The sequence below is a fragment of the Mustelus asterias genome, chromosome 11 (assembly GCF_964213995.1).
Source record: "Mustelus asterias chromosome 11, sMusAst1.hap1.1, whole genome shotgun sequence".
Lineage (NCBI taxonomy): Eukaryota > Metazoa > Chordata > Chondrichthyes > Carcharhiniformes > Triakidae > Mustelus > Mustelus asterias.
Window position 1 is genome coordinate 5,908,116 of NC_135811.1, and position 26,975 is coordinate 5,935,090.

A 26,975-nucleotide genomic window follows, 5' to 3' on the forward strand; every position below is an offset into this window, starting at 1 on the left:
CTTGTTCGAAAGATGCAGTCGGAGCTGACTTGGGTGGGGTCCAGTTCACACTGGCAGTAACGCTGGCAAGCAGGCAGGAGGTGCGGCTGGTGCCAATCATAGAATCCCTACAGTACAGAGGGAGGCCATTTGACCCACCGAGTCTGTACCGACCACAATCCCACCTGGGCCCTATCGCGTAACCCCACACATTTACCCTGCTAATCCCCCTGACACTAAGGGTCGATTTTGAACATGGCCAATCAACCTAACCCGCGCACCTTTGGACTGAGAGGGGAAACCAGAGCACCCGGAGGAAACCCACGCAGACACGAGGAGAATGTGCACATTCCACAGACAGTGACCAAGGCCAGAATCGAACCCGGGTCCCTGTCGCTGCAAGGCAGCAGTGCCAACCACTGTGCCGCCGTGCTGCCAATGTGAGGACTGACTTCGTGAGTAAAAATGTGGAAGACATATTCTATTCCCTATGGGTGGCATGGTGACACATGTCAGTGTGACAGTTTTATTTTCCACACTGCACCATGCTGTGAAATGGATTGGCAACTGACAACTTACTGCTAGTTTCTAAACATATTTTGCTCTGTGGACTCCTCTGAACCATCCACCTCTGATCTGTGCTGGAATGGACCAAGACAGTCTCAGTTCCAAGCTGAGGGGAAAAATCTGGTGATTATGATAACATTACATAGTCAGGTGGGGTTAATACTCACATTCTTTGGCAGGGAGCAGACGGCAGCCTGCAGGAGGGCAGTCAACTGAGTCTGTGGCCAGGGCGAGTCAGGCAACTGCAAAAGGAAAGGAGAGAAGATTACAGCATCCTGACTACAGGGAGACTTTCCAATCTCACAAGTCTTTATGATGAGACAGAACGTATTTATAAACTGCTGCTGAAGGGTTGAACTGCCAAAGCTCCACTGTGCCAAGCTTCGATCTCCCTGTTGGATGATGGTCGGGGAAATATCAGGCAGCTTTCAATCTGCAATATTGTGAGGTTTGGGACTTTCTTCCTCACCAGCATGGAAGATATTGGTGGGATTTACAACACATTTCATTTCAGGAGCCGTGTGTCAGCATCAAGCAGTCCCTGGTCAGATAAGGAATAAACCCCCCCCCCTGGGTTCCACTCTAACATGACATCAGTATGAATAGGGAGCATGATTCGGTGTTACGCAAGGCCTCCCAAATTCAGATTGTAAATTAGTGTTACATGCGAGGCAGCTTATAGACCCGGGGCAGCACGGTGGCACAGTGGTTAGCACTGCTGCCTCACAGCGCCAGGGACCAGAGTTCAATGCTGGCCTTGGATCAATGCCTGTGTGGTGTTTGCACCTTCTCCACATGTCTGCGTGGGTTTCCTACGGGTGCTTATCCTCCCACACTCCAAAGATGTGCAGTTTAGGATGATTGGCCATGCTAAATTGCTTTTTAGTGTCAGGTGGACTAGCAGAGTAAATCCATTGGATTACAGGGATAGGGCCTGGGTGGGATTGTTGTCGGTGCAGACTCGATGGGTTGGATGGTCTCCTTCTGCACTGTAGGGATTCTATGATAAATGGAATTGTACAAGGGAGTTCTAAAATGTAAGTTTGTTATTTCCTGCACAACCACTAAATTATTTGATTTGATTTGTTGTCACATGTATTAGTATACAGTGAAAAGTATTGTTTCTTGCTTGCTATACAGAAAGCATACTGTTTATAGAGAAGGAAAGGAGAGAGTGCAGAATGTAGTGTTACAGTCATAGCTAGGGTGTAGAGAAAGTTCATTTTAATATGAGGTAGGTCCATTCAAAAGTCTGTTGGCAGCAGGGAAGAAGCTGTTCTTGAGTCGGTTGGTATGTGATCTCAGACTTTTGTATCTTTTTCCCGACAGAAGGTGGTGGAAGAGAGAATGTCCGGGGTGCGTGGGGTCCTTGATTATGCTGGCTGCTTTTCTGAGGCAGCAGGAAGTGTAGACAGTGTCAATGGATGGGAGGCTGATTTGAGTGATGGACTGGGCTTCGTTCATGATCCTTTGTAGTTTCTTGTGGTCTTGGATAGAGCAGGAACCATACCAAGCTGTGCTACAACCAGAAAGGATGCTTTCTATGGTGTATCTGTAAACGTTGGTGAAAGATGTGGCAGACATGCCAAATTTCCTTAGTCTCCTGAGAAAGTAGAGGTGTTGGTGGGCTTTCTTAACTATAGCGTCCGCATGGAGGGATCAGGACAGGTTGTTAGTGATCTGGACACCTAAAAACTTGAAGCTCTCGACCATTTCTACTTCGTCCTCATTGATGTACAGTGAGAAGTCTCACAACACCAGGTTAAAGTCCAACAGGTTTATTTGGAATCATGAGTTTTCAGAGCGCTGCTCCTACCTCAGGTGAGTGCTTTTGATGTAGACAGGGGCATGCCCTCCACGACACTTCCTGAGGTTGTGACTACCGCCTTCGCTTTGTTGACATTGAGGGAGAGATTATTGTCATCGCACCAGTTCACCAGATTCTCTATTTCTTTCCTGTATTCTGTCTTGTCATTGTTTGAGATCCAACCCACAATGATGGTGTCATCAGCAAACATGAAAATCAAGTTGGAGGGGAATTTGGCCACACAGTGAAAGGTGTATAAGGGGTATAGCAAGGTGCTGAGGCGTTGAGGAGGTGCTGTTGCCTATCCTTACTGACTGCGGTCTGTGGGATAGGAAGTCTAGGATCCAGTTGCAGAGGGAGGAGCTGAGCCCCAGGCCACGGAGTTTGGAGATGAGTCTCGTAGGAATAATGGTATTAAAGGCCCTAAATTATGGGGTTTATCAGGATTGTGGGGTGAGGGCTGGAGTAATGAATCCCAGCTCTTTAGTTCCCGAACAAGACTATCACAGGGAGCTAGCAAGCAGAGACCTTCAAAGCAAGGAATGTCACGGGGGGAAATGAAGACTCAGCCAATGACTCATCAACCACTCTCTCCCACCTACTGCTGCTGACAAAGTCACTTGGGGCAGTTCTCCAACCAAGTCACACAGTGCAGTGTGGAATAAACCTTGCCTGGGACTGGGATAGTGGCAGAAGGAGAATTTTCTCTTTCAGAAATATCTGGTACTCCTCAGTTCCCGAGGATGATGTTTCTTTTCCAATTAAGGTTTCGGGGGCAGTGTCTAATTTCAGTATTTTAGCCAAGTGGCCAATTTTCACCTAAACTTTGACAGCATAACTTCAAGCAGAGTATTCAACTGGAGAAGCTGCACTTGGCTTTGCCCGCACTCTCATTTTCTGATAGAATTCATTGGAGATATTATTGGAAAGACCAATGTTTATTGGCTCCCTTCCATCCCTTACTCTGCTCCTACCTCCGCCCCAAGTGAAATGAGCAGACTCAGCACAGACCAAAGTTCAAACCTGGGCACTGTGCAGTATGGCGCAGGAACTGAAGAAATAGGAACAGGAGTCGGCCATTTGGCCCCTCAAGACGACTCCACTATTGAATATCAGGCTGAACTCCACTTTCCTGTCTTATTCCCATTATCTCTTGATTCCAAAAATCTATTTTAAAAAATGATTTCATGGGATGTGAGCATCGCTGTCAAGGCCAGCACTTGATGCCCATCCCTCAATGCCCTTGAGACGGTGATGGTGATCCGCCTTCTTAACCACTGCAATCCATGCGCATAGCTACAACCACACTGCCGTTAGAAGGGGAACTAAACCCAATGACAGCTCTCGGAGGAATTCCAATGATGCACAATCCTGAGTCAAGGAATATCTTATCCCAGACTGTTGGGCCAAATGGCCTGTTTTTGTGCTGCAAACAATTCCATGTAATAACCTCTAAATGACTGGCCCCTGACTATGACCCCCTAATCCTAGACTCTCCACTGGGTAAAAGCCATCTGGAGGGCTGAAAACAGCTTGTTGAGGTGAAATGCGCGTCTGAAGTTAACATCACATTAATGTGCTTTACATGCAGTTCCAGGAAGCACCCCCTGATGGTGCTAGTGAAATGTTAGTGAATGTTTCAGATCAGTTGCACAGCTCTTCAAAGTTAATTTTGTTCATTTAAAACATCACTCTTCAAACTCAGATATATAAAAAACAGGTCCACTCCTGCACCTGAGATGGTGGCCTTTATTTCAAGGGACTGGAATTTAAAGGGGTGCTTTAATTATAGAGAGCCTTGGTTAGATCCCATGTGGTGTCACTGTATTCAGCTCCAGACACCGCGCTGCAAGAAAGATTTATTGGCCTTGGAGTAGATATACAGCGGATTCACCAGAATGATCATACAGCTACATGGGTTGAATTGAAAACAGGTTGCTGTTTCATTCCCTCAAGGGTGAAAGATTGAGGAATGATTAAATCAAAGCGTTTAAAATAAAAGGATTTCAATCAGGTAGATGGAGAGAAACTGCTTCCTCTGGTGGGAGAGTCCAGAACAAGGCTGAGCAGAATGCAATACTCCAAGTGAAGCCTAACCAAGGCTCTCAACTTTAGAGAGCTAGGCCACCTAGCATTAAACTGGGAAGCAATTTGTCAACACAAGCAGTTGTGGAAATCTGGAACTCGACTGCCCAAAAAGATGTGAATGTTGGGGAGCAAACGAGACTCTCAAGTAGTAAGGCTATATTGGGTAAAAGTATCAGGGGGTCAAAGACAGGTGGATGGATGGTTTGGCATACAGATCAGCCACAATTGCACGGACTTGTAGAACAAACTCAAAAGCCTGAATAGAATCTTACAATTCAGAAGGCCATTTGGCCCATCGAGTCTGCACCAACCACAATCCCATCCAGGCATAAACCCATACATTTACCCTAGCTGGTCCCCCGGCACTAAGGGGCAATTTAGCATGGCCAATCCACCTAACCCGCACATCTTTGGAGTGTGGGAGGAAACCGGAGCACCCGGAGGAAACCCACGAAGACACAGGGAGAACGTGCAAACTCCACACAAACAGTGACCCGAGGCCGGAATCGAACCCAGGTCCCTGGCGCTGTGAGGCAGGAGTGCTAACCACTGTGCCACCGTGCCGCCCCCTTCTGACACTCCTCTCCTTTTCCTTTGCTTCAACTCTAGCCATTAAAATTGCAACAAATGTGTGAGACAGCCACTGGATAAACAGAGGTCCCATCTGCCTGCTCCAATGGCTCAGTGTTGAAGATCCCAGGGAACTATTTGAAGAGCACACAACTAAAAGTGACCTGAATTGCATATGTGGATGTCAGGCTGGGTTTCAATGGCATGGCAGTTGAATGGACCAGCCAGTATAAACTGTTCAGATGGGCAGTATGGCCCCTTGGTGCCAGGTAGCAGTGGAACTAAATCTCAGCTTGGTCCTTGCAAAACACTTTCGGAAGATCTCTAAATAGAGGAGACAGATACAAGTATAAAAGCAAATTATTGCAGGTGCTGGAATCTGAAACCAAAAGAGGAAATGCTGGAAAATCTCAGCAGGTCTGGCAACATCTGTAAAGAGAGAAAAGAGCTGACGTTTCGAGTCCAGATGACCCTTTGTCAAAGCTAAAAGGCATAGAAAGTGGGATGGAAATCTGTCGGAGAGAAGAGCAGTACTTCTTCAGGCAGATACAAGTAATTGGCAAAAGAATGAGAGGAAACATGAGGATTTAAAAAAAAACTGTTAAGTTGCAAATTATGATGATCTGGAACGCAGTGGGTGGTGCAATCAGATTCAACAGTTAACTTCCAAAAGGAAAAAATCTATGGGGTGAAAGGTAGGGGTGGAGTGGGACTAATTGAATAGTTGCCCAGGTTCATTGGGCCAAAGGGCCTCCTTGTGTGCTGAATTATTCTGATCATCAACAAGAAAAGCAAAGGAGTTACTCACTTGGAAAGGCTGGAACTTTCTGGAAAAGTTATTTTCAGGCAAGAAGGAGACATCCCCATCGAGATACAAGGCCACAACCTGGGAGATTGTTCTGGAAGCTAGTCTAAGAAGGGGTTGATGGGGGAGTGGGGGGAAGAGAGAAGAAAACAAATACTTTTTAAAGACTTTCTACACACACTGCACGAGACTCAAAGGATAATCAATACAATCACGAGATGACAATTTGGCTGCCCTGCAATTTTTCAAATTTCAGGTTCAAAAACAGTTCTCTCGGAATGAGGGTGTTGCTGAAAACACCGGCATCCATTGCCATCCTTGAATAAGGGTGGACCTTCTACAACTGCTGCTCGTGATGTGATACAATGCACTGACAGACTAGGTCACTTCAGAGGGAAGTCAGCCATATTGGCATGGACTAGAGTCACCTGTAAGGCCCAGCTGGGACATCTTTACACATGAACATACGAGTTCGGAGCAGGACAAGGCCACTCAGCCCTTAGAGCCTGCTCCATCATTCAACAAGATCATGGCTGATCTGGCCGTAACCTCATACTAATCCTCCGTAACCTTTCACCCCCTTATTTAGCAAGAATCTCTCTACCTCCACCAAAGACCTCACACCCTTCTAAACTTCAGTGGTTACAAGCCGAGCATGTCCAATCCCATAAGACAACCCACCCATTCCTATATTAGTTTAGTAAAGCTTCTCTGAACTGCTTCTAATGCATATACACCCTTCCTTAAATAGGGAGACCCATACTGTACACAGTACTCCAGATGTGGCCACACCAATGCCCTGTATAACTGAAGCATTAAAACAATCACATTCTATTACTTTTCCTAATTACTTGGTACATCTGCAAACTAATCTTTGATGGTTCATGTACTAGGGCACCTAGATCCTTCTGCATCTCCGAGTTTTGCAATCTCACCATTCAGAGACAGTAACAAACTGGGATTTTATTAACAATCTAACAGCTTCACCCTTATTGATACCAGCTTTTAAAAAACTGAAATCAAATTCTCAAACTGCTGCAGTGGGATTGGAACTGAAGTTCTCTGAAAGCTGAAAGGAAGGGAAACTGCCCCATTGTCAACTTCTGACAACTGGCAGAAAAAACAGAGAAATTAGAAGAATTTAAAAAATATATTTTATGCAGCAAGTTTCTGTGATCTGAACTTTGAAGCCGAAAAGGGTGGTGGAAACAGTTCAACAGTAACTTTAGAAAGGGAATTGGATAGATACTTGAAGGAAAAAGAAAATCAGGCTCTGGGGAAGAAACAGGGAAGTGGGATTAATTGGATAGCTGTTTCAATGAGCTAGTACAGGCACAATGGGCTGAAGGTCCTCCTCCTCTGCTGTATATTTCAATGATAAACAGCAGCACAAGAGGACCATGTCAATGGGTTGAAACTTTGCATGCTCCTGACATTACTGCACATCAGTCATTCGGGGGTGAGCCAGGGTGAAGGACAAGGAATCTCCAGGGTTGAAAGCTACAGCTTTTCCAGAAGAGAGAAACAGGAAGCAGAGAATAATAGATTCCACTGGAAGGAAGAAACAGGAAAGGAATTGTCTGTCCCAATGTTTGATTCCAACTTGGAAATCTACACGCTCCTTTACAGATTCGGAAGGAAGTGCGTTTATACAAGGATTCTAAACTCCCAATGCTCTCGTCTTTCAGTCATTGTTTACTCAAAGTGTTAAGTTTTGTCTCCGATTATCTCTTGTGCTTGTTGTGGACACACAAACACTTACTGGAATGAAAGTACAAGTGACGCAGGCAACCGCCTCACCACAGTGAGTATGCATGATGAGTGCTGGCTGAGTGGAGTGGGGGTAGGAGCAGGACAAGTGAAACGCAGAGACCCTTAATCTCATTCTGTTTCCACATTCACACGAGAGCTTTTCAGAATGTGAGCTGTGTGTGTGAACGGGATCAGGAAATTCCCAAGGCAACAATAACTTGTATTTATATAGTAGCTTTAGTGTATCAAAATATTTCAAGCTGCTTCACAGGCATGTCAAACAGTTAAAAACTGACACCAAGTCAAAATGGGGAGACATTAAGGTTAAATTTCAAGGAAGATCCTTGAGAAGAGATTAAGGGAGGGGTGGAATGTGAGGGGGCTTGGACCGCGAAAGGCAGGGCTCCCAATGGTAGAGTGAAGGAGTTGGCAATGGACAGGGAGCAGAGCTGGTGGAACGCAGCAATGTTGGGAGACTGTAGGGGTGGACGAGATTATTAAGATAGATCCTCACAGCATAGAGGATATCAACACGAGGATGAGCATTACTGGGAGCCAATGCAGGTCAGCAAACACAGGAGAGGAAGGATGAATGAATGACGCATGGTGCAAGTTAGGGTATGGCCAGCTGAGTTTTGAATGAGTTCCAATTTACAGAGGGTGCAAGATGTAAGGCTGGCTGGAAAAACAGTGGAACAAATTGCTAGAAGCATGAACCAAACTTTTCCTGATCTCTCCCAGTGTCACTCTAGCAAGTTGTACATAGAACCATAACTCCTTGCCACACTGGCAAAGAAGTGACAATTCTGAGACTGGGAATCCAGCTTGGGACTTAATGGTTTGTATCACTTAGTCCTGCAGACCAACTGAGTGACTCATGGCGGGGGCAGTTTGGGGAGGTGTGGAAGTGTAAATGAGATGGTGGCTGGGGAGGGAATTAATGTTCTTGTTTTCTTTCCCCTTCTGCAGAATGATTGTCACAATAGTCCAATCCTCTGAAAGTTAGAATTTGTCTCATCAGCTCCTGGAATGAGGATAATTCCAACTTTCTGGAATTACAGGTTGACCCGGAAAAGAGAGGAAACTTTACCACACTTCAAGATGAGGAAATGGATCAGCAAAGCTGAAACAAACAATCTGCTCGTGGTGATAAAGGTTCAAAACTGCAGAGTGAACAAGTTAAGTGAGATGGAAAATTCAGGAGGAACTTTTCATTGAAGAGGAATACAAATCTGTGGAATAAGTACTTTTGATTCATGAGAAGTGGACATCAATGACAAGGTCAACAGAGAATGACAATGGAGTTGGCAGCATGGGGAATTAAAGGAAAGTTCACACGCACTGCAAGAGGGAGAAGGGACTGAAAGATGAAAAGACAGATAGGTTATGACTATCTGTAAGGATGTTGGGTGGAATGGCCAAAAATTCTTAAGCTTTCACGTTGATTTTCTGAAGCCAGAGAAAATGGCTCAAAATTCAAAGTTATTTAGGAAAGAAAGTTGCATTTATATAGCACCCTTGGCAAATGAGGACATCTGCAAAGTCTTTACAGCCAACAAAATACTTCTGAAGTACAGTCAATGTTTAAATGTAGGAGACGCAGCTGCCAATTTGTGAACAGCAACTTCCCACAAGCTACACTGTGATTAATGACCAGGTAGTACTCATTGGAGTTTAGATGAATGTTGATTTTCAGGGGACTTGACAGAATGTTGCTCATGGGGGAAATCTAGAATCTAGAACTAGGAGGCACGGTTTCAGGTTAAGAGATCTCCCATTTAAGAGTTTCTTTCTTAGAAACTGAGTGGCTTCCTTAGAAATTTCAGAGGGCATACAAGTGTCAACTACTTTGCTGTGGAACTGAAACCGCATGTAGGCCAGACCATGCAAGGCCAGCAGATTTCCTTCCCTCAAGGACATTAATGAACTAGACAAGGTTTTTACAACAATTGCAGATGATTTCCTCATCACCACAATTGTTGTAAGGCTCATTATGGAGATTGTCTTTTCATTCCAGATTTATTAACTGCCAGTGGTGGGATTAGAACCCATGTTCCCAGTACATTCTGTTCCTCCTTGTTCAGTCACGTTACCACTATGCCACCACCTCTACTTAAAAGTTAAAGGTTATTTATTAGTCACAAGTAGAAAAATAGAAAAACTACAGCACAAACAGGCCCTTCGGCCCAAGTTGTGCCGAACACATCCCTACCTTCTAGACCTACCTATAACCCTCCATCCTATTAAGTCCCATGTACTCATCCAGGAGTCTCTTAAAAGACCCTATTGAGTTTGCCTCCACCACCACTGACGGCAGCCGATTCCACTCGCCCACCACCCTGTGTGTGAAAAACTTCCCTCTAACATTTCTCCTGTACCTACCCCCCAGCACCTTAAACCTGTAAGTAAGTCTTACATTAACACTGCAATGAAGTTACTGTGAAATTCCCCTAGTGATTGTGATTAATCTTTATAATTCTCTATCCGAGAGAGCAGTGGAGGCTGAATTAGACAGATTTTTGATCTTCAAGGGAGTCGAGGATTATGGGGGATAAGTAGGAAAGTGGAGCTTAGGCCATATTCATCAGCCATAATCTTACTGAATGGCGGAGCAGGTTCGAGAGGCCTAATGGCCTTCATCGGCTCCCATATCTTATGTTCTTATCATTTGTTACAGCGATGGATAAATATTGGGCAGCCTCCTCTCCTTCAAATAGTACTGTGGTATCTTTTCCATCCATGAAAGGGCAGGTGGGGTCTCATTTGTCTGAAAGATAGCACAACTGACAGTGCAGCACTCCTTTAACACTGAAGTACCAGCCTGGATTTGGGGTTCAAATCTCTGGGGTGCGGTTGAGCGTTAACCATGGTTCAGTTAGTAGCACTCTTGTCCAAATCAAAAAGCCGTGGGTTCAAGTCACACTCCAGCACAAAAATCATTGACAAAGAACAAAGAAAAGTACAGCACAGGAACAGGCCCTTCGGCCCTCCAAGCATATGCTGATCATGATGCCCTAACCAAACTAAAAAACAACCTTCTGCTCTTGCTCGGTCCATCCCTCTATTCCCTCCATACTCATGAACCCATCCAGAAGCCTCTTAAGTGTTGTTAATGTGCCTGCTTCCACCACCTCCTCTGGCAGCGCGTTCCAGGCACCCACCACTCTCTGCGTGAAAGACTTCCCCCACACATGTCCCTTAAATTTCCCCCTCTCACCTTGAACCTGTGCCCCCTTGTAATTGACACTTCCACCCTGGGGAAAAAGCCTCTGACTATCCACCCTGTCTGTGCCTCTCATAATTTTGTAGACCTCTATCAGGTCTCCCCTCAACCTCCATCTTTCCAGTGAAAACAATCCTAGTTCATTCAACCTCTCCTCAGAGTCAACACTCTTGAGACCAGGCAACATCCTGGTGAACCTCTTTGCACTCTCTCCAAAGCTTCCACGTCTTTCTGGTAGTTTTGTGACCACAACTGCATGCAATACTCCAAATGCGGCCTAACCAAGGTTTTATATAGCTGCAAAATGATTTCCCAATTCTTGTACTCAATGCCCCGCTGATGAAGGCAAGCATGCCATATGCCTTCTGAATCACCTGGGCCACCTGTGGTGCCACTCATATGGAACTGTGGACTTGCACGTCCAGATCCCTCTGGATGTCAACGTACCTAAGGGTTCTGCCATTTACAGTATGATTCACATCGAAATTTGATCCTCCAAAATGCATCACCTTGCATTTGTCCGGATTAAATCCATCTACCATTTCTGTGCCCAAGGTGCCAATCTATCTATATCCTGTTGTATCTTCCGACAACCCCTGACACCATCAGCGACTCCACTAATCTTCATGTCATCCGTAAACTTACTAATCAGCCCACCCAGTTTCCTCCAGATCATTTATATATAACTACAAATAACAGAGGTCCCAGCACTGAACCCTGCAGAACACCACTAAGCTACAGATCACCATTCTGAAAAACACTCTTCTACCGTTACTCCCTGTCTTCTATAACCAAGCCGGTTCCGTATCCATCTAGCCAGTCCATCCCGAATTCCATGTGATTTTAGTTTTTGTACCAGTCTGCCATTTGGGACCTCGTCAAATGCTTGACTGACATTCTAGTACCAACTGTTCTTTCGTGTGGATATGAAAGATGCCATGACACTATTTAAGAAGAGCTACTTCAAATGCCCTAGTCAATATTTGATCCCCAATCAACATCGCGGGAACAGGTTATCTGGTCATTATCACATTGTACTTGCTGTGGGATGTTGCTATTCATAGATTGATTGTTTATTTCCTTGCATTACAGCAAGTGGTTACATTTTGAAAAGTACTTCGTTGGTTGCAAAGTGCTTTGGGACTTCCATACGAAAGATGAGCCCGTTTTCTTCCGAAACCACAAACCTCTGACTCAAAAGCAAGAGTGCAACAGCCGACACTTTGAATAGGTCCTATACGATGTCTCAAAGAGATTCAAAAACATTAATTACTGAAGGAGTACAATGGCTTGCTATGCAGCACAAGAAACTACAGGCAGCAAGCAAGGTGAATGACCACTTCCTAAGTTTTTGGTGCAGTTCGCCAAGGGAGGAACGTTGGCCAAGATGCTGGGCAAACTATCTGGTTTCTTTGAATAGTGTGGGATCTTCACCCGACTGATGTGTAACCCCCTCACTGAAAGTTTAACATGCAAAACTGCGTTCGTTCATCTGCATGATTTTTGTCTGGTCTTTCTTGGTATTGCAATCTCACCTAAAATAAAACAAGCAAGAGGCCCCAAAATTGAGGGGAAAACACATCAATCACGGCATTTATGTTTCACTCACTCATCAGATCCACTTTCAATAGTAACAAACAAAAAATAAACGGCACCATTTCTTGACTGGGACAGAGATTGCATCTTACATGAGAACATCAGAAATAGGAGTACACCAGATGGGTGCTTGAGCATGCTCCACCATTCAATATCATGGCTGATCTTCTGTATCAACTCCATTTTCCTGCCCACTACCCATGTTTCTTGAGACACCAAAAATCTAGTGATCTCAGCCATGAATATATTCCAAGTGGAGCACCACAGCTCTCCAGAGTAGAGAGTTCCAAAATTCATAGCCCTCTGAATGAATAAATTTCTCATCTGTCCTAAATGATAGACTCCACATCTTGAATCAGTACCCCCATGTTCTAGATTCCCCTGCCAAGGGAAAAAGTCTCTCAATGTCCATCCTGTCAAGCTCCTTTAGGATCCTGTACATTTCAGTTCATGTCTTCACAGATAATATTTAGCCGACATGATCTCCTGGGTTATTTTTTAGTCTTATTGGCCATGAGTTGTCCCATCACTCATGGGAGTTTACATCGTTGCAAGGGGAGGGCAAGAAAGAAGTGGGTGGTAATGATGGTCTGGCCATGGTTATGTCAGGCATGCTTAATGAACAAGATGGCTATTTCCTGATCGCCAATATCTAATTTAAAGCAATAGCAACTTACTCTGTCTGGCTGTGACTGTAGGCAGTGCTGATCACTGTTCCCAACGCCGTGATGACTTGTTCCTCACATAGGATACCAAGCAGGACTTCAGAGCCACAATCTAGATCAGATATTTGAGAGAGTTTGGTCAGTAAAATGTACACTTCTTCAGCATTTCATTCCCTATTATTATCTCCCTCCCCTTCAGATCAAACCAACTATATTAAAAGGGAAAGAGAACTTATAATGTCCTAACTATGTTAGGGGTTATAGGCTTTAGTAAAAAGAAAACATGAGCTTGCACACAGGGTCAAATTAAAAACAGATTTATTGGAAGAAATGTTCTATGCACGGAGTACAAACAAAGTAAAACAGCAACCTGTGCAACACCCGAATGACATCACGATCAAATCACGTGATCAGCTCTTAACATAATCATGCAACCACTTCAATATACAACATTCATCCCCCTTCACTTCTGTGGACATGACAACAAATTACTACAATGTTATGCAAAGGATATGTGCTATGCATCATTAATCATTTTACAGTCAATAAGAAAGTCTATCAGGAGGATGTCTATTCCTCTTTGGTTGCATATACATTCTGGAATTAGGCTGCCCTTGATTCTAGGAGTGGGATTTGGAACTTCAGTAGACACTTCTTCTCTTGGAACTAATTCTGCATCATTCTCATGTGGTATAGTAGCTGAGAGACAATTATCAGGCCAGTCAGATTCAACTAGGTCTTCGTAACAGTATTCACAACACTAGGAACTAAAGAAGCTGGTGCTTCTGAAGAGGATTCTGAGAAATTATTTTGAGATGATAATTGTTCAGCATGGCGTCGCCAAACTAGTTAATCTTCTCAGGGTTTCGTAAGTAGCAGAGCAGCCATCTCGGGAATTAAGGGTTATGGGGAGCGGGCGGGTAAGTGGAACTGAACCCACTATCAGATCAGCCATGATCTTATTGAATGGCAGAGCAGGCTCGAGGGGCTAGATGGCCTACTCCTGCTCCTATTTCTTATGTTCTTATCTTTGGTTTGAACCGTATAAGAAATTGGACCGGTTTTTGCTAAAATCTCCTTGTTGAAATGAGCAATATTTTGCCCTCACTTCTCATCTGGCAACTTGAGATTGCTGTTAATACTCTACTATCTCTGAATTTTCTGGAGGCAATAATAAATCAAATGTAGTTCTCAATTTTCTCTTTAAGAGTAATAATGCAAGTGAACTTTGGGTAGTCGCATGAGTAATGTTTCTATCAGATGCCAAAAAGCTAGTCACACGACGTGCTAACGAACCTTGCCCTTTTGAAGCTTTTAAAGAATGTTTCAATGATTATATGAATCTTTCAGCTAACCCATTGGTTGATGGATGATAAGGTGCTGATCGTATATGCTGCATACCATTTATTTTGAGATAATCCTCAAACTCGTGAAGTAAGCCGGGAATCTTTTTCACTAACAATAGTTCTGGTTTACCAAACCTTGCAAACATTTCGTCCAATTTTTCAATGGTTTGTTCAGTTGTCGTCGATCTCGTGATAATAACTTCTTTCCACTTTGGGTGGACATCAATTATGGCTAAGATCATGTGACCCTCAAACAGTCCAGCAAAATCTACACACAATATATGCCATGGCATTTTAGGTCACTCCCAAGGCTGTAAAGAAGACAACGGTGGTGTATTTCTTATTTGTGCATATGATTGACACTGTCCCACCCTTCCTTCAATCTGAGCAATCAGACCTGTCCGCCAAAAATAACTGTGCTAATTCCTTCATCCGGGCTATACTAGGATGTCCTTCATGTAGTTGTTCAAGAACTCTTCCACACAGATTAGGAGAATGATCACTCGGATTCCACACAATAGACACCCAGCATTCACTCTCTCAAAGGCCCATTTTGGAACATCTGTGACATGGTTGTTGCTGTTTTGACTTCTTATGGACAGTATGCAACTTGTGGATCTTCATTCTTGCATCAAATTGTGAAGTCTCTTTAGCAGCCAGTTCCAACGACACTGATTTCTACTGCTGTCTTTAAAGTCAAAGCATGTTCATTTTAGAGACCACAAACTAGACGGTCTTGAAGAGTTTCTTCGATTGACTCACCAAGCGCTCAATGCTGTGCGAGCCTTTTTAAATGTCGCCACAAACTGAGCAATGCTTTCACCTGCCACTTGATTCCTTCCGTGGAACCAGAACCAATCCACAATGATTAGTGGCTTTGGAGCATCATGCTCTTCAAGGATCTTTTCTCAAGTCATTGTAAGTTTTGGTTGCTGGCTTTGTTGGATGAACCAAGCTCCAGAGCAAATTGAAGGTTTTACTTCCTATTGTACGGAGATAAACTGGTACAAGCAACTTATGTTCAATTTTATTCGCTTGTACAAAGTACTGAAAACACGCTGCATGATTCACTTTCTTCATCGAAACAGCCCATGGACCCAAATTGACCTGCAGGCACTGGCGACTCGAGACTGCTCAGAATATTTTTTAAAATTTTACTGTCTTCCTAGTACTCCCTTTTCACTCTGGTGACCGCTGACCTGATTTTCTTTCAAACCACCCCAGCTATACAGAAAAGCATCCCTTATTTTCAAATATGACAGATATTGCTGGGAATCTTACTTCTCTGATCGGGAAAAAAAATCCTCTAAAACCACACACAGCTTTTTCCTCACTTGGTCTTTCTGCACTGGCATTTCAATCTTTCATTCTGTTGTTGCTTCTCCCCGGCCTTATAATATTCAAAGTGTGAAGACCCACAATTGCTTTTTCTTCTCCTTAGGATCTTTTTTCTCGATGTTCTCAATGAAACAAATTTATTTTTGCAATGTCCTAACTATGTTAAGGGTTGTGGGCTTTACACAAAAAGAAAGTGTGATTTTCATATGTAGATTCAAACTAACAACAGGCTTATTGAAAGAAATGTTCTCTGTGCAGAGTACAAACAAAGTAAAACAGCAGCATGTGCAACACCCAAATGACCATCAAATCATGTGATCAGCTCTTAAAGCAATCATGCAACCACTTAATTAAATAACAGAACTGTAAGGGTGAGTCTCTCTCATCCTAAAGATAGAACCTTTGATGCTGTAGCACTCCCTCAGTACTGCCCAGGAGTGTCAGCCTAGATTAGACATGCAAGTCTCTGGAGTGGAACACGAACCCCTCAACCTTCTGACTCAGGTGAAGCTGCATAAACTTTACCTCCTGGAGTGATTACCCACTCTCGGTCCCAATTCATTCCTCAAGGCAAGGGACCCTCCCCTGCAGTGTTGCCCTTAAAGGGACAATCACCACGCTTCACTGCTTTTTCACAGGAGAGAATGCCTAGTCCTAGTAGCCTTTGGATGAGGAATTGAATCCTAACTACGTTAAATGGTCTAGATCTGATTTTGAGAGATAGAGAGGGGGAAATAGAGAATACAAGTGAAATGAGACATCGTAGAAAAATACAAACAGGACATTAATTCCAACAAAGTAAGCTACAAACTGTAGATCGACAAAGTCCTTGGTTAGATTTCCAGCCAGTGATAACTTAGCTGATCTGCTTTTGGAGCCCCAAATAGGAAGGAAAGATTTTGAATAGATCAAATATTCAAGATAACAGTCAGGGAGAAAATAAAAATAAAAAAGGGAGAAAGCCTGGGAAAAAGTTCAGAGTTTGAATAAAAATTACGAAGGTTGGAGTCTACTCCATTCAGTCATTTCAGTAAATACCTGACCAATAATAGCTTTGAAAAGGGCAGTGAATAAAATACTTGAAAACAAACTAAGAGGGAAGGTACGAGGGATAAGTGCACAACTCTCAGAAAGCCTCTTAGAAATCATAGAAACCCTACAGTGCAGAAGGAGGCCATTTGGCCCATCGAGTCTGCACCGACCACAATCCCACCCAGGCCCTACCCCCACATATTTACCCACTAATCCCTCTAACCTACACATTTTAGGATTCTAAGGGGCAATTTTTAACCTGGCCAATCAACCTAACCCGCACATCTTTGGACTGTGGGAGGAAACCGGAGCACCCGGAGGAAACCCACGCAGACACGAGGAGAATGTGCAAACTCCACACAGACAGTGACCCGAGCCGGGAATCGAACCCGGGACCCTGGAGCTGTGAAGCAGCAGTGCTAACCACTGCGCTACCGTGCCGCCCCCTCACTTCTTCCAATTGAATCAAGGAAAAGCATGCTTCATATTTAAGAGCAGCTGTACTGTTTTGTACAATAATGTTAAACACAACTGGAAGTCATAATTTATCAGAAAAGTAAACAGTCCCGTCCCCTGCTCTGATAGGAAGTGTCGAGTGGGATGCTTCACGTTGCTGGCTTGTGTTTGGGTGCGAGATAACACTTACTTTGCATAGCTGCCTGGATGGCCAATCCCAGCAGACAGGGGATCACCATTTGGTGAAAGTACTGGCTGCTCTCTTCGACACCCCGACAGTGTTCTGCCACCAGCTGCAGGCTCTGACAGGTCAGGATGGCCATGTCGCTTTCAATGCCTGAACTCCCTGCAAGACAAAAGGTCACTGCTGTTAGGTACTCTGATGGAGGAGCTCCAACCTATGTGCCACTAAGTTTGCAAGATGTTCCTATGTAGGGTACAGTATACTCTCCTCCCTCTCCCCAAAATCCTTTGACTTGTTGTTTATCTTAGGTACTTCTGCACTGCAAGAGCAGGAAAGAAAGAAAGTTGCATTTATAAAGTGCCATTCATGACTACAGCCTGTCCCAAAGTGTTTTACAGTCAATGGGGTACTTTTAAAATGTAGTCACTGTTGTAATGTAGAAAACGGGGCAGTCAATACAAAGTCCTATAGTAATCTGCTTTCCCTTTGATGGAGGGATACCAGGGAGAATTCCCTTGCTCTCCCTCAAAATAATGCCATGCGGTTTTTTGCATCCACCTGAGGAGGCAGATTGGGCCTTTGTTTAATGTCTCAATTAGTTGACAGTGTGGCACTCCTTCAGTACTGCATTGGATTATCAACCACGATTGTGCTCAAGTCCAGGAATGGGACTAAAACCCACAACTTTCTGACTGAAGAAAGTGTGTTACGCACTGAATTACGGCGGACACTTTAAGGGAAGATGAAGGAGAAAACAAAACAATCAAATTGTTCAGCATCACAGCTTGTTCATTCTTCGGCCCCTCGAGCCACACAGCCTGTTGCAGTTTTAATAGTATTAATCCTAATTTTGAGATAGTTATTAATACCAGGCCACTGACCTCCGTCTCTAATTTACTTATTGGTCTCCTTCCAACCCTGACCATTAGCAGTCCCCAGAATAGCCTTGCCTTGTCCTCGGTTATTCCCTCACCCCAACCAGACATCAATTTCAGTTGGAGTGTGTTTCATAAATCTAATCAAGGCTGAACAGATGCTGTTGGCTTTGAGGAGCTCCATTAACATCCTCCCCTAAGCTTAAATTTGGAAAAAACCCCTCAGATTTCAGCATGCCCCCTGTCCCACTAACCCTTTGGTGAGAAGCATATTACTTTTGTGGGATTCACCTTTCTGTAAATTGGTCAGATGCTGCAGTAGGACTGGGACTGTTCTCTTCACTATAGTGGGATGCGTGGAGATGGCAGCCAGAGCTTGAATACTGCGTTGGTGCAGACTGTTCCCAGGCTGTGCAAGATGTTCATCGCCATCCTTCACTTCCATCGGCTCTGGAAATATCAATGCATTCATAACTAAAATATAGTCCTTTGACAGAATAGAACTTGAACATTGCTCTAAAAAGACATTTTGTTGAACCTTTTCATCTTGCACTCATCAGGACAACTGCAAGAATACCAATGTTAGGGGAAACAACAACTATATGAGAAGTGAATGCTGATTGGTTGGCAAGTAGACTGATTGGTAGAGGTGGTGTCATGGAGAATACATCAGTTAATGATGACTGACAGTTAACTGCAAAGCATTGTTTGAAAATTTAAACCAGCCAGCTTGACTATGATTGGTTAATGCATTGTCCTGAGGCACGATCCACCGAATGGCTGTCACTTATTTTGTTTACCTGAAATATTGGTGCAAAAACAGGTGCAATATTCTGTCTGCAAAGATCAAAGGTGAATTGTTCCGAACATTTTAAAACAGGTTTTCCAGATACACAGTACATTTGTGAAGAACATACAGATATGTATGTATATCGATAGCAACTCTGTGCCCATATGCTCATTCGACATTGCTAGCATAGTCACCACTGTTCCACTTAAGAAAGCCATGGATATTTTTGCTGCTGCACTGTATCATGACGATCTACACCCAGCACTGCTGTGTGAATCAGTATTCATTGAGCCTAGGAATTCACCACCTTGCACAGTTAGTTCAGCTTGAACGATAACATGCATGTCCAAATAGATGGTGTTGCCATAGGATCCCCTCTAGGTCAAACATCTTTTTTGGGATCCATGAGAAACTTGTCATCGATGGGCTGACACCAAACATCTTACCCCTTTCATAGTTCTAATATGTGGATGATACATTTGCTATATTAAATCTGCAGCAGCATATAACCATTTTCTTGCATATATCTTGCACCCTGCACTGAATTTCCTGGGGCTTCTCTACTATGGTCTACTGTAAGTCTACCTTCACTGGTCAACCCACACATTGGGATTCTTACGGTTCCATGCAATACAAGATTGGCCTTATCGGCAACCTTGTCAATAGGGCCACCCAAGACATTTACACACCATCCACGCTTGATGCTGACATAGGATGTATCAAGGACATCCTGTGGGATAATGGCTACCCTGATCAGATCATTTCACTCTATGTCACACAAACCCATTAATGGACATGGGCGGCACAGTGGCACAGCAGTTAGCACTGCAACCTCATAGTACCAGGGACCCGGGTTCAAGTCCAGACTTGGGCGGCCTTGGAGCTTGCACATTCTCCCTGTGTCCGCGTGGGTTTCCTCCGGGTGCTCCGGTTTTGTCCCAGACTCCAAAGATGTACGGGTTAGGTGAATCGGCCATGCTAAATTAGCCCTGCCATGCAGTTGCAACACGAGTGGTATTTGTCACGAACAAAATGCTTCTGTCAAGTCAAAATGACTTTCTGCCTATCACAAATGAGTAATGTGGTACATGAATTTCAGTGCCAGAGAGATATTAGGAATGTAGCCGTCAGTCCCAAAGACGGGCAGATCGCATCATGCCCCTTTTTCTGTTTGCAACAGGCAAGATATTGACCATACTCAACCAAGCCATGATTGCCAAACTCAAAACAGTGTCCAACAGTAGATGTGATTCTGTGATTAGACAACATTTGCTAAACGATCCTGTGTGTTAAAAATTAAGCTGACAACCAATTTAAGACTGGTTAAGATTGGAACATTTGCATGTACTGGAAGCTACATATATTCACATTGCTATGGAGATGGCAATGTGAATCACACGTTTCTAAGATTTCTTTGAAAACTCTCAAACACAGGCAGTCTGCTAGTGTCGAGGAGAGAGACAACAGCCCAAAGCCAAAATTTTGTGCTTCACCTCACATGAATGCAGGCAGGAGCTCATGCTCGGAGAGGAAAGACCAGATTCACAAGGAGTTAAAATGAGGCTGGAAGATCTGCCCAACTTTAGCTAGAGGGAGAGATCTCGAGGAAAAGTCCCATTATGAAATACAGTTTTGGAGTTAAGAACATCAGAACTAGGAGCAGGAGTAGGCCATCTGGCCCCTCGGGCCTGCTCCGCCATTCAATAAGATCATGGCTGATCTTTTTGTGGACTCAGCTCCACTTACCCGCCCGCTCACCATAACCTTTAATTCCTTTACTGTTCAAAAATGTATCTATCCTTGCCTTAAAAACATTCAATGAGGTAGCCTCAACTGCTTCACTGGGCAGGGAATTCCACAGATTCACAACCCTTCGTGTGAAGACGTTCCCTCCTCAACTCAGTCCTAAATCTGCTTCCCCTTATTTTGAGGCTATGCCCCCTAGTTCTAGTTTCACCCGCCAGTGGAAACAACTTCCCTGCTTCTATCTTATCTATTCCCTTCATAATCTTATATGTTTCTATAAGATCTCCCCTCATTCTTCTGAATTCTAATGAGTATAGCCCCAGTCTACTCAGTCCCTCCTCATAAGTCAATCCTCTCAACTCTGGAATCAACCTCGTGCATCTCCTCTGCACCCCCTCCAGTGCCAGTATATCCTTTCTCAAGTAAGGAGACCAGTACTCCAGGTGTGGCCTCACCAGCACCTTATACAACTGCAATGTAACCTCGCTGTTTTTAACCTCCATCCCTCTAGCAATGAAGGACAAAATTACATTTGCCTTCTTAAAAGTTTCAAGGATGGGAAAAGATCAGAAGTAAACCCTCAGGAGCTAAGAATCATTTTGGATTGCCTCCGGGAGACTTGAAAGACTACTTAAAGGACAGTGCAATGCATACCGAATGGTGGGTTTTTTCAGTTGTGTTAAAAGTTATATTTTGTAGTTTAAAGCACAAGTTGCTTCCAAAAATAGTGTTTCACCAATAATGGTTTTAGTTTGTTTGTTACAGTAAACATCTTAAAATGTGACATCCTTCATGCCATCTATTCAGGTATTAACTGAAAGTTTGAATTTACTTTTAAAAAGTTATCGGTCTCTTTGGGGATTGTAGCAGCTGTATTTAACTTGCATGATGGGAGAGCACGAGGGATCTTTGCTTTTATCTAATCAAGAATTGATTGATGGGGCAGTGTTGATGATGCTTCACTTGGCCTCCAACCTATATTTGATCTAAGGTTGCTTGATCAGGATGAAGATTGCCCCATAGGAGATGTCAGAGGGAATTTTTTTTTTACACAGAGGGTGAAAAATGTCTGGAGAGGTGATGAGAGCAGATACGATAGCAGCATTTAAGGGATATTTGGACGAATGCATGAATAGGACGGGAATGGAAGGATACGGACTCCATAAGTGCATACAGTTTTAGTTTAGGCAGGCATCATGATCGGCGCAGGCTTGGGGGGCTGAAGGGCCTGTTCCTGTGCTGTACTGTTCTTTGTTTTATAGGTGCTTGATTTGTTGCTGCAAATACACCTATGCCTGCAGCATATGATCTCTCCCTGTGCCTCTAATTAACAGTACAGCCAACACAAGGTGTTCACTGATTTATTCAGCCACCATTTTGTTTGCAGGAACTGTGGGCACAGCTGACCTACTGTCAGTAATCATTATAGTCAACAAGGCAAAGACAATTGTACATTGTGGGGAACATGATGTCACCCAAGTGCTTAACATCAAGGAAATATCATGTTAAAGTTGTCAGCAAAGGTCAATAATATAAAAATATTCTGGGGTTCTCATTGATGTGCTTTTGGAACAAATTTTATTTTGCAAACAAAATGGATTGGTGAAGAGAAGTTGGGATTGCTCTCCTTGGAACAGAAAAGGTTGAGGGGAGATTTAACAGAGGTGCTCAAAATTCTAAGAGGTTTTGATGAAGTAAATAAGGTATACATAATTAAGCCTTTTCCAGATATGGGTCAGTAATCAGAGGATTCAGATTTAAGGTAATTAGTAAAAAGACCAGGAGGGCAATGAGATTTTTTTTTAACAGGGCAAGTCGTTGTGATCTGGAATGTGCTGCCTGCAAGGGTGGTAGAAGCAGATTTCACAGTAACTTGCGAAACAGAGTCGAATGCATATTTCAAAAATGAGACATTTGGAGGGCTATGGGGAAAGAAAAGTGTGAATGGGATTAATGGGATATCTCCTTCAAAGAGCTCTCAGACATACAATGCGCTGAATAGCAACTTTGTGCAGCATGATTCTGGTCATCAATAAGGGGCTAGGTGGGGCTGATGCCCTTTTAGCATTCCAGGGCTTGTTACGTCCTTGTGAAACAATCTATACTGAACAGTAGCACTTAACACATCTATGAGACATACCCATATTTAACTCTTGCGTCAGTGCTGGGACCATCTTGGCGATGAAGGCGGAAGGATGGATTGCAGAAATGGTAGTAGAAGCTTCCAATGCTGCAGCACTGAGGAAAGAAAAGTTTTTAAAAAGTCTGTATTTATATTTGGCATGTTTAATGTAGTATAATGTCCCAAGGTGCTTCACAAGAACATAATCAAACAAAACACTGACACTGAACACATACTGAGACAGGTGGCTTGGTCAAAGAGGCAGGCTTAAATAGAACAGGGAGGTGGGGAATAATCGCAGAACTCAGAGACCCAGTAGCTGAAGGCACAGCTGCTAATGGGAGGATGAAGAAAGTGGGGGTGCACAAGTGGCCAGAACTGGAGGAGTGCAGAGATAACGAGAGTTGCAGAACAGGCGAAGGTTACAGATGGGGAGTGAGATGATGCCATTGAGGGATTTGAATATGATGAGATTGAAATTTGGTGCGGATGTCATGTTGACTGCATAGCCAGAGCAGGACAGCAGGCCGAGCTGTGGGATCGACACCATATTTCTTTAGGTTATTGAGTTTCTGATTCCAGTCTCATCATTCATTGGGGAGATGCAAAGGACATGCGCCTTATTATGTATTGAGATCTCTCACTCTTTGACAGGATTGCTAAAATTCTCTTGTTGAAGGAGTCAACTCCTTGCTATGGCATCGTAGGGGAGGCAATGGCCTAGTGGCATTATCGCCAGACGATTAATCCAGAAACTCGGCTAATGTTCTGGGGACCTGGATTCGAATCCCGCTACGGCAGATTGAGAAATTTGAATTCAATAAAAAAAAATCTGGAATTAAGGATCTACTGATGAACCATGAAACCATTGTTGATTGTCAGAAAAACCCACCTGGTTCACTAATGTCCTTTAGGGAAGGAAATCTGCCGTCCTTGCCTGGTCTGGCCTACATGTGGCTCCAGAGCCATATCAATGAGGTTGACTCTCAACTAACTGCCCTCGGACAACTAGGAATGGGCAATAAGTGCTGGCCAACCAGCGACACCCATGTCATATGGGTAAATAAAAAAAATTGTTGCAGCAATTATTTTACTCTCCATCTGCTATTCCACTCTGGGGGAAGTAGGGGAGATGGAGGCTGTCATATGATGAACAGGTCAGCCGAGCTCGATCACGCTCAGACAATAATAGAACATAGAACATAGAACATTACAGCGCAGAACAGGCCCTTCGGCCCACGATGTTGCACCGACCAGTTAAAAAAAAAAACTGTGACCCTCCAACCTAAACCAATTTCTTTTCGTCCATGAACCTATCTACGGATCTCTTAAACGCCCCCAAACTAGGCGCATTTACTACTGATGCTGGCAGGGCATTCCAATCCCTCACCACCCTCTGGGTAAAGAACCTACCCCTGACATCGGTTCTATAACTACCCCCCCTCAATTTAATGGCACCAATGTTCTGTGGAGTCCACGGAATGGAGGTCAGGAATGCGACCCTACTGGCAATTCCTACTTCCTCAAGCTCCAAAGTGCTGAGGCAAGCAGTAGAACCCCTGAAGCTCAATTGGCTGAGGTCAACTCAGCCATGAAATAAAACCATCGACATTCCTGGCCTGTTTGGCATTAAGCTACACGCAGTATTTTACCAATTAAGCCTGCAGATCTCCATCATCCACTTGGTATCCCCCAAATCTCACATATTAATTTTGGACTATTTGCCACGTAACATAAGATGGTATACAGCTCCTAAAATATTCCAGATACTTCCTCCCATCTACAACCAGATTCTTAAGGCATCACCAGAAAATGATTCCGAGTTTTCCTTTGGGTATCTAAAACAGTGACAATTAAAAATCCTCACCAAACCTGAGGGTCGGCTTCCCGCAGGATCAGTCTGTTCAAGTGATCAACAGTCAATTCAATGTCGGATGGGGACAGCAAATCTGGGACAAAAGAGAAATCCATGAAGACGAACACAGAGTGAAGTACAAGACAGTCAGCAGAGATGCTCTACATCACTCAGCCATCCTGCCACCAAACACAGAAAAATATTACATCTGTGCACATATGAGGATCTTAAAGGGGAGATAACCTTGCTGTGACCCCAGGACTGCCAAAGTGCTCGCCCCCACCGTCTGTAGTTGAACACTGGAGTCAGTCAGTGCAGAGAATACCAGGATGCAAAGCTGATCTTTAAAGGCACACAGGGGGTTCTCGTCTGTGAGGGGAGAGGGAGAAACAGAATTCATAATCAGAGATTAACATACTCATGTTAATTTAAGACTTGCATCTACCCTGTTTCTTTATTCTATAACAATAGCTTGCATTTATCTAGCACATTCAATGTACTAAAACCTCCCAAGACACTTCACAGGAGCATTATAAACCTTTCGCACAGTCAAAGGAGGAGATATTAGGATAGGTGACCAAACCTAAAAGGGGGGGGGGGTGCGCCCAGGCAGCTGAAGACATGGCCACGTATGGTGGTGTGATTTCAAAAGGCTTGGAAGGTTCAAGTACATATGGAGGCTGCAGAAGGATTTGAGCACAGGAATGAGGAAAATACTGACAATAAGCAGCCATCAACAGGAACTGGTTTATCAAATTAAAATACCACTTTTGTTTGTCCAATGAATAATTACTTTTCACATTTTATACAAAGTGAATAATCGAGTTGGAAGTATAATTCTTTTTTATAAAGGGAGTATCAGTGTATCTCCTGCAATAACTTAACAAACCAATTTCTTTCAATGACAACTCAATTTCAGTCTTGATACTGCTGATTAGGGAACTTCAGCATAAGGAACAGATTATCAGTGATAATCATTCACAAAGTACATGGTGCTTATGGTGTAAAGTGCATCGACCAAGATTACAGTATCAGTACACTATGAACATTCACAATGGGAAAAACAAACATTTTTGAACTCCTAAAGTTACAGGAGAAGCATCATTTGCAGTGTTTGGTTTCAGAGTCTGTCACTGGGAGTCTTCAGCCTCCAGGGTGGAGTTACATTCAGTGCGTTTGGGCAGGAGTGATGGGCATTCATCAATCAAACAAACATTATAAGTAAAACCAGGTGTGCAGCTCACGCATCTCAGGCCCCTTCATTACAGTCCAACATTATATGCACTCTGCTCATTGTTGATGCCTTCTCCCCCATTCTCCCATTTCCTTGAACCCAAGAGCAAAGCCACATCTCTTCACTCTATTTCTCATTGACGCTGCGGTTCGTCCACCCTGTTGGGCGGCACGGTGGCACAGTGGTTAAGCACTATTGCCCCACAGCACTAGGGATCCAGATTCAATTCCGGCCTTGGGCCACTGTCTGTGGGAGTCTGCATCTTCTCCCCGTGTCTGCATGGGTTTCCTCCGGGTACTCCGGTTTCCTCCCACATTCCAAAGATGTACGGGATAAGTTAATTAGCCATGCTTAATTGACCCTAGTGTCAGGGGGATTAGCAGGGTAAATGTGTGGGGCTACGGGAATAGGGCCTGGGTGGGATTGTGGTCGGTACAGACTTGATGGGCTAAATGGCCTCCTTCTGTACTGTCGGGATTCTATTCTGTGATTCTCACATCCAACAACGATGCAAAATAGTTCAAAAAGCTTCTCAAGAGAGTTTTCATTAAAAATGACACCAAGCCAAGAAGAAGAAAGATTTTAAGCAGCATCTTAAAAGAGAGGTGGAGTGTTTTGGGGAAGGAATCCCCAAAGAGTGCAAAGCTTTGGTAGCTGAAGGGATGGCCTCCAAATATGGAGTGATTAAAATCGGGAGATGTGACAGAGGCTCCAAATCCCTCCATAACCTCCTTCCATACCACACAGTGGGGTTGGCATGCACACTCCCAACCCCCAGTCGACGAATACCTGATCTGAACAAAATCCAACCCACCTTCCTCATCTCGGTCCCATTTATGGATTAGCTGAACAAAAACTTTCAATATTCCCAGGATTGTCCATCGTTGGCTGCTCTGCAAAAAAGAATGTCCCACCATTAGTTCCATTTAAAAGCAATGCCTGTAC

At 43.9% G+C, this 26,975-nt stretch overlaps 1 protein-coding gene across 2 annotated transcripts in view; it reads right to left on the minus strand.

The window, feature by feature from the left end:
- mms19 (MMS19 homolog, cytosolic iron-sulfur assembly component) overlaps positions 1–26,975 on the minus strand; it is a 90,169-nt gene that overhangs the window by 14,711 nt on the left and 48,483 nt on the right. For both annotated transcript variants that reach the window (XM_078223080.1, XM_078223081.1), the window contains 9 exons: positions 26,845–26,923; positions 25,040–25,165; positions 24,809–24,890; positions 22,960–23,057; positions 18,575–18,733; positions 17,415–17,570; positions 13,065–13,164; positions 5,820–5,922; positions 714–788 (listed from right to left, as the gene is read on the minus strand). In XM_078223080.1, the coding sequence (XP_078079206.1) occupies positions 714–788; positions 5,820–5,922; positions 13,065–13,164; positions 17,415–17,570; positions 18,575–18,733; positions 22,960–23,057; positions 24,809–24,890; positions 25,040–25,165; positions 26,845–26,923 (978 nt within the window). The remainder of the gene's footprint in view (positions 1–713; positions 789–5,819; positions 5,923–13,064; positions 13,165–17,414; positions 17,571–18,574; positions 18,734–22,959; positions 23,058–24,808; positions 24,891–25,039; positions 25,166–26,844; positions 26,924–26,975) is intronic.